Source organism: Cyprinus carpio, chromosome A7, assembly GCF_018340385.1.
Source record: "Cyprinus carpio isolate SPL01 chromosome A7, ASM1834038v1, whole genome shotgun sequence".
NCBI classification, from domain to species: Eukaryota; Metazoa; Chordata; class Actinopteri; order Cypriniformes; family Cyprinidae; genus Cyprinus; species Cyprinus carpio.
This window is the reverse complement of record NC_056578.1, coordinates 39201169-39209964: the sequence shown is the minus strand read 5'-3', so window position 1 is coordinate 39209964 and position 8796 is coordinate 39201169. Positions and strand designations below refer to the sequence as shown.

At 37.4% G+C, this 8796-nt stretch overlaps 2 protein-coding genes across 3 annotated transcripts in view; one reads left to right on the top strand and one right to left on the bottom strand.

Moving 5' to 3' along the window:
* Positions 1–1453: 1453 nt before the first annotated feature.
* LOC109073711 (MARVEL domain-containing protein 3-like) lies at positions 1454–3918 on the bottom strand. Its single transcript, XM_042761119.1, is given in 3 exon segments — positions 1454–2277; positions 2709–2809; positions 2923–3918. Coding segments are annotated over 3 exon segments (885 nt in total). The 5' UTR covers positions 3099–3918; the 3' UTR covers positions 1454–1669.
* Positions 3919–7199: 3281 nt separating this feature from the next.
* The window catches only part of LOC109078972 (ubiquitin carboxyl-terminal hydrolase 10-like), a 34516-nt gene continuing 32919 nt past the window's right edge, over positions 7200–8796 (top strand). For both annotated transcript variants that reach the window (XM_042761118.1, XM_042761117.1), the window contains exon 1: positions 7200–7459. In XM_042761118.1, coding sequence (XP_042617052.1) covers positions 7439–7459 — 21 coding nt within the window. In that variant the 5' untranslated portion in view covers positions 7200–7438. The remainder of the gene's footprint in view (positions 7460–8796) is intronic.

Sequence of the window (8796 nt, the reverse complement as noted above, 5' to 3'; positions counted from 1 at the left end):
TCCAAGGTCTGACTCCACCACCCATGTTATATACAGTGAGGTTATCAGAAACATGCTTCATCCTTTTCTTAATTTGACGGAATTATTTGTTTTTTGAACAAGGAAAGCATTAAGTCTATTTGTAAATCTGCGCAGTGTGAGAGTGGCTGTTAGCGCATGAAGCGTGTGATTGTGGTTTTACCCTGGCAGAGTTAAAACGTATTCATTGACATTTTTGCACATAATCACAGTTCATTCTGGACAGACGTGGATTGAGATGAAGTTACTGTTGCTGACACGTGACCAAAGCTTGATCTTGTCATCATTTATGTACATTTTGTTTTTAAGAGATGCTTTAATATTTCCTCTCGATGCCAAGAAGCTGAGGTTTATTTTTGTACTTCATTGTTTCATGCAGATTTATAGGTCCTCCAGTGCAGAATCTAGGATTTAAGGGTTCTATGGTAAACTGTCACCCATTAAGGTACAATCTTTAAAGATACTAATTATTCACGTATTTAATGTGAGAAGCATGCCCTATATAAATAAATATAAATATATATAATATATGAAGAATATATTATCATGTGATTATTTGTATAAAATATTCACTTTTCTGTTTATAAGAAATAGTTTTAATATCTGAAGCATAATGTATATTATATTTTTAAGTTTCTAATTTAGCATGCAGTAAACTGCTGAATATTTTCATTGTGTTAAATTATTGAATTGTTTTTAGTTTGAGATCATTTGAGTCATTTTACTGATTTAGTAAAAGGACTAAATGCGAGCACTTTTGCTGTCTGTCAGCTAGGACTGTACTTTTTAGAGTGGGTTCTGGCTCATCGTTTCATTTCAGATGCTGCTATGCTTATTTTATTTTATTTTTTTTAGCAGAAAGCTGTATTTTTAATTAACTTTTCAGCCAAGTAGCAATAAAATTTTTACTGTGAAACACGTGTCTTTAATGTCTCAGACGTTCTATATGAGATGTATATGTGCATAACTGATGCGCATGTCTTAAAATATTTTAGTACCTATATAATAGATGCACATATAAAGAGAAGAAAATTATCTAGCTTATTATGTTAGATTACAAACTGTGAGCTAGTCTCACTGGCATAAAAGACAGTACAAACATAATTAAATGATGAATATGTAGTAAATAACATATACAAGTTTCCTGCAGGATTTATGATTTAAGAAAAAACTGAAAACTTAGAAAATCAGTTGAAGGGGTCACAATATTTCACTATGTTCTCTTAATGTAAATGTCTAGGGAGCACACAATGAGTTGTATTAGCAATACTTAAAAGTTTGAAAGTACAACTTCCAACCGATCTCCTTTACTTTTTAATTCATTTTTACAAAAAAAAATTAAAATAACTTATGGCCTGAATAGCCCTATGACTAGAATATGGAAATAACTTTTGCTGTACCTTCTGATCACATTGCAAAAAACAAAAAACAGTCGTTTGGTTTTGAATTTAAGACCTTTAATTTATGAAAAATATATGAAAAAAAAATTGTTGCAAAAGTCCATAATAACACTTAAGAGAAAGCAAAGACATAAAAAATAGAAAAATATATATCCTTCTGATACTGTAAAAATACTAACCAAAGCATTTACACTTGTGTAGGACCTTCTGTGCTTTCCACATTCGAATCTCTTCATTAAATGGCGTAACCCTCACAGGTTGTTGTCTTCTGTCGGCCTCTGCTTCATCTTCCGCACCCTTATTAAAGCTCTGATGGCCAACACAGCGCTTATGGGGAATATAATAATTCCCAGAACACCAAACAAGCCTCCAGCTATGTCCGCCCCGTTGAGATTGCACTCGAATCCTCTGTGACCTTTGCTGCTGTACATGGCTTCCCTCTCTTTACAGATGGGGTTGTTGTAGATCTCCTGCAGCTTTATGAAGTAGAAAGCGATGGCAGGAATAAAACCGAGACCTAGGAGCACATCCAGCAGAGCCTCAGCCAGCAGCAGAGGAGGGAAACGGTAGGGCATGCGAAACACTCAGAGGGCCAGCGTGGCACAAGCGTAAAGCATCAGCGCCCCGCCGCATGCCACCATGCTGTAGACGTAAGGGGAAGTTTGGTGGTACAACTGGTCTTCGAGCTGCTGGACCTTCTGCGCCTCGGCTCCGGTGAATGCGTTTGCTCCTCCGTAATAGTACTGGTACAAACCTCCTAAGCTGGCGATATCCCGATACCGACCCGAGTTACTGTGGTTCACTCCAGCACAGATGACAATCAACAAGATTAAGAAGAATCCCATGGCCTGACAGATGCCTACAGGACAAGAACATATGCACAGCACAATAGATTTCAGAAATATACAAACTATGCAAGCTACAATTTCAATTGGTTTATTGTGAAAAATAACTCAAACAAAACATGTTTTTTCTGTCCTCTGATAAGCATTGTTCTGGGCTGCCGTTCCCAAAAGCATCAATGGTTTCTTATGATACTTTCAGGAAGCGCAGCCCTGTTTGAATGCAATGACAGAAGTGAGTGAACACTCTCTGTGACTGATTGATTAGTTGATTGGTTGGTTCTGTGGATTAAACTTTTATTGAAAACTCCTTTTCTCCTATCTCCACCTAGTTTGCTACCATGTTTTTCCCCCAAATTAAAAGATAATTTGACTGCTTCTCTAGATTAGCAAGAGACTGTTTCAACATAGTCTCTCCAGCACAAACAAAACTTCAAAATGAGTTTACCTCTGCTTGTTGTGATGTATCTCAGGTTGTAAAGTGCCCCTTTATGATGATAGGGTTGACTGTCATCATAGTATGAAGATGATGTCTCGGTGTAACTGGGCCTGTTGAAAACATTACAACAACCAGGGCAGAAAGTCACAGCATGCATGCATACTTCTGCTAAGAACATACATATTTTGTAGGTGAGAAACCGCACATCAAAATCACTCCTTACACTCCCTGCCTATTATAACGGGTGTCCCTTTGTGTGTCAGCGTATCTTTGCTTCTCTCGGTGGCTTCGTGAACTGTCGTCTCTATATATCCTGTCCTCGTGTCCACCTTCATCTCTCCTGTCTCGACTAGAGTAGTCCTTGTCCCTTGTATGATGATGCCGGCTTGATTCTGGCATTGCCTGAGAAACAGGGAGGTTTCACAAATTTCATGAGTTTAAAATCTGATGCACGTTCAGGTGAATATAAAGTCCCCGGTCACTAGTGAAACCAACATGACACATTGCTAGTTAACTGATGTGGGTGGTTGTGGTTTTAGATATTTAAACAGTCTAGAAATATTCTCAGTTTAATCATATTACTTTTATAAAATGTACTTTTGTAAAGTAAACGTTTTATCTAGTCGCAAGATGGTCAATCAAATACGTAGCCTAACTCAGTAATGAACCAGTTAATTAACCCAGAGCCTACCTTTTGCTGAAATTAACGAAGTCAGCAGTAAGTTTCGTCCAGGTTTCTTGTGTTGTTGTGGATGTTCACACCTGTGAAACCTGTCTGACTCTGACTCCGCCTCACAGTAGCATCACAACGCCACGCCACTATACGCGCGACGTCAAAGTTTCTGAATAAACATGAACCAGTCAGAAAAGTTATTTTGTACAAGGAAATCAAGCACTTTTTGGGCCAAATCTTGTATTAATTATTTTTAATAAATTTGTAAGGGCTATAAAGAACTACAAGTGCATAAGAACTACACTGTTGTCCAATTCCTCATGCAGGTAAGCTTACATCCTTGTGGTAGTTGTAGTTCTTATTCAGAAAGTCTTTAGCAACATATTAACCACAGACCTTAATGTATTCATGAATTTAAAAAAAAAAACACATGGGACATTTCTGAGTAAATTCATGGCTCAAAATGATAATTATCTTGCAGGTTTTAGGACCACAAAAATTAAACTCCACTCATTCATTAACTTTTGTCATCTTACTGAGTGAAACCAGCAAGGACATTGACAGTAAAGACTCTTTTAAAAAGCCATTAAGACTTTAAACATTTGTCAGCTTCACAATGTATTTATTACCATCCTGGGATTTAAAATGTTTGAAGGTTTGATCAGAAACACTCCCTCTCCTTGGTGTTTAAAAATGGCTGATATTGACAGAATGATCAAATTTAGCACTCTTTGTAATTATTAAATCTGAGTAATTTTTCAAATTGTTTGTCGTAAAACATCTCCGAAAAATGGTATGGAGTTTCAAATCGGAATATGACTTTTTGTTACAAAACAGTGCATCATTTTCATATATATCTTATAGAGGGCAGGACAAACATGTTAATCAGGCATTTTGGAGAAACACAAGTCAATAGAAAATGAAATTATAGATCAATATTTCTATGAAATATGAGATATTCTTATGAAAATGCTGTCAAGTTATTACTCCCATTTTAAAACTTTTTCATGGTTTGCCCCAAGAACACATTAATATGCAAATTAGTTGCGATGTATAGATACGTTGTATACAATGGGAATACCAATTTATGGACATTTTATGCACATATTGCATGAAGTAAAATAGTATATCAAATCGTTCTTATATCTTTCACAATATACAGTGGTGTGAAAAAGTGTTGGCCCCCTTCCTGATTTCTTTTTTTTTTTGCATGTTTATCACACTTTAATGATTCAGAGCAAACACATTTAAATATTAGTAAAAGATAACACACGATGCAGTTTTTAAATGAAGGTTTTTATTATTAAGGGAAAACAATCCAAAACTACAGGGCAATGTGTGAAAATGTGTTTGCCCCCTAAACCTAATAACTGGTTGGGCCACCCTTAGCAGCAACAACTGCAATCAAGCATTTGTGATAACTTGCAATGAGTCTCTTACAGCGCTGTGGAGGACTTTGGTCCACTCATCTATGCAGAATTGTTGTAATTCAGCCCCATTGGAGGGTTTGAGCATGAACCGCTTTTTTAAGGTCATGCCACAGCAACTCAATAGGATTCAGGTCAGGACTTGGCCACTCCAAAGTCTTCATTTTGTTTTTCTTCAGCCATTCAGAGGTGGACTTGCTGGTGTGTTTTGGATCATCTGCTGCAGAACACAAGTTCGCTTCAGCTTGAGGTCACGAACAGATGGCCGGACATTCTCCTTCAGGGTTTTTTGGTAAACAGCAGAATTCATGGTTCCATTTATCACAGCAAGTCTTCCAGGTCCTGAAGCAGCAAAACAGCCCCAGACCATCACACTACCACCACCATATTTTACTGTTGTTATGACGTAATGGGACACACACCTTCCAAAAAAGTTCAACTTTTGTCTCGTCAGTCCACAGAGTATTTTCCCAAAAGTCTTGGGGATCATCAAGATGTTGTCTGGCAAAACTGAGACGAGCCTTTATGTTCTTTTTGCTCAGCAGCGGTTTTTATCTTGGAACTCTGCCATGCAGACCATTTTTGCCAAAACTCTTTCTTACTGTATGGTGGAGTCATGAACACTGACCTTAACTGAGGCAAGTGAGGCCTGCAGTTCTTTGGACATTGTTGTGGGGTCTCATGTGACCTCTTGGATGAGTCATCGCTGTGCTCTTGAGGTAATTTTGGTCAGCCGGCCACTCCTGGGAAGGTTCTCCACTGTTCCATGTTTTTGTCATTTGTGAATAAATGCTCTCACTGTGGTTCTCTGGAGTTCCAAAGCTTTAGAAATGGCTTTATAACCTTTTCCAGACTGATAGATCTCAAATACTTTCTTTCTCATTTGTTTCTGAATTTCTTTGGATCTCGGCATGACGTCTAGCTTTTGAGGATCTTTTCTTCTTTCTTCTTCCTTCTTCCTTCTTCCTTCTTCTTTCTTCTTCTTCTTCTTCTTCTTCTTCTTCTCACTCCATAGGAGCATTACCAGTCTACTTCACTTTTTCTTCTTCTTCTTAAATTTTCATTTGAAAAACAACAAAACTACTATAATTCCTCAGCAAGGCCAAAGAAAAAAGGATTCAAAATGACGAACAAAAGTACTACCAGTCTACTTCACTTTGTCAGGCAGGTCCTATTTAAGAGATTTCTTGATTGCGAACAGGTGTGGCAGTAATCAGGCCTGGGTGTGGCTAGAGAAATTGAACTCAGGTGTGATGAACCAGTTTTAACAGGGGGGCAAACACTTCTTCACACAGGGCCATGTAGTTTTGGATTTTGTTTAACCTTATTAATAAAAACCTTCATTTAAAAACTGCATGTTGTGTTTACTTGTGTTATCTTTGACTAATATTTAAATTTGTTTGATGATCTGAAACATTAAAGTGTGACAAACATCAGGAAGGGGCCAACACTTTTTCACACCACTGTAGTTGAGAATCATCTTTGTACAGAGTTTGATTAAAAATAGCCTGAAACCTAAAAACCGATTGAAAAAATAAAACATTGTTTTTGGCTATGCCTTTTCATGTCAATTTATTTTTTTGAATCCTCTACAAAGGACATAGCATAAAACATGAATAAAATATATTTTTTTCCAGAAATGTTTTGTTTTTAACAAAACAACAAAATTCACAAAACCTATTTTTGTTATTGTTCTCAGAAGGATAATATGCACGTTTGTTTGTATTTTATCTGAATTATTTTCTTATTTTTGTCTAATTTCTTTACATTTTCTTAATAGCCCCTGCCGATTTGATGTGGCTCATTGGAAAAAATAAATAAATAAAAAATAAATAAATTATATATATATATATATATATATATATATATATATATATATATATATTATATATATATATTATATATATATATAGACTAATATAGTTTTACTGTAAATTGAGAAAATATTAATGTTTCCATATGCTGTACCACAGTGTAATTGCAGTAATGTATTTCCCCATTGGTTAATGTTTCCATATGCTGTACCACAGTGTAATTGCAGTAATGTATTTCCCCATTGGGATGAGTTAGATATCACTGAAGGTTAAACGATAGCGATCTACTTATTTTTGGTTTGCATGAGTTCCGTGTATTTAAATCTATCAATTTCTGAAAGAAATGTGCATTTAAATAGAAAAAAAAATCTATAATTTATCTTTAAAAAAATCTATAATTTTATAGAAAACTTTTTTTGACCATTTTCCATTGTGGTACAGCCTTGCCATATATCATTTCATGGTTAGAACATAATGCATACCACAAAGGGTTAAAAAAATATTAATAAAATGTTTAGAGTAACCCAACACAAGTTTGAATTTGCACGTCATTTTGGCGCGCCCACCCTCGACGCACGCACACGAGCTCGTTGAGAAGGGCGCGCGCGCGCGGGCGCGAGATAAAGATGGCTGCGACGGTGGGGGAAACGGCGTGATATGCAGGAGTAGCGGCACTAAACCCGAGTAAAACCACCGTATGACAGACCATAGCAAAATGGAAACCATGTCACAGTAGGTGTTTACCGGTAATACCAAGTACTACAAACTCACCTCCCCCCCGAGAGGGCATTCATCCTGTGATTGTGGAGAAATCTCACCGCGAGCATGGCTTCGCACGGTAACCAGGTAGGAAAACGCCTCTCCCTCTTTTTACATCACGTTTAAGATCATAATGTCGCCTGGAGTGCACTTTGTGGGCGATATTCAGCGGTCAGGATGCCGCGTGCGTGTCTTTGCTCCGAGCGTGTGTTTTCGGCCACGAGTTTGTGCGTTTCTGCTGCAGCGGCCTGGCCACGCGGGCGCGCTCCTTTAATAACGGTCATTAGCGGGCGAACGTTTTCCCTCAGCGCGCTTTTGGCGACGCTTCTATCGGATATTCCGCGTCTACCGCGCTCCGCTGAGTACAGTAAGAAAGCATGAAGCGTTTCTGCGAGGCGTCTTTAGTTCAAGCGAGTTGAAATAAGTCGTATCTCGTGCGGCTAATGTAGTGAGAGAGGCCTGTTGATTGGGGGCGGTATCGCTTCCTGTCTTCAACCTCATTCAAACTCTTTCGTTTGAGTTTTTCGTTTGTTTATTGCGCACATGGCATCCATAACATCTCCAGTGACAGTCCGGCACTATCAGAGTGTGTTACACGGGTTTTGAAGGCTGCTTGCTTTAAACGAGGCACCGTGCAGTACATGTAGCGTTAGATGCTACATCATTGTAGCTCTGTTAGCCACATGCTGAACGATAACCTCTCAATAGTGCTTTCCTAAAAGTCCTGACTATATTAATTGTTTAATGCTCTATATATATGGACTGTCGTGTGTGTGTGTGTGTAAATAATGTATTGTCTTCAAGTTTATCATTTCCATAAAGTTGAACCCAACCTTGTATTGGGTTGCCATTTGGTTGAAATGGGGACAGTTTCTTAAATGTGTAAAGTTATGAGTATTTCTTGTCACTGGAAAATGCTTGGCTACTATTAAGTGCTGTAATAAGCAATCTCTCTCTCTCTCTCTCTCTCTCTCTCTCTCTCTCTCTCTCTCTCTCTCTCTCTCTCTATATATATATATATATATATATATATATATATATATATATATATATATATATATATATATATATATATGAAGCACAATATCCTGTCAAAGTGTTAGTTAGCCAGGCTGCTTGTTAGAAGAATATGGTTATTACTCTTAATTTTGGCATGTTTTTGTTTCACCTGGTTTAATTTTAAAAGTAGCTTTATATGATTCTTACAGTATTGTTAGGTTTCTCATTCACATGTCATACTGTCACTGCCGTGTTCATAGCGAAGTTCTCTTAGATGTGAAGAGGCACTCGTGGTTGACCGATATATCGCCAAGGTCAATATATCAACCTATATTCAGCTTTCTTTAAAAACAAAAAACACTTGTTTTGACAGCACTTGGAACATCAGATGCACTGAAGATCCTGTCATTCACTATCTTTGTCGT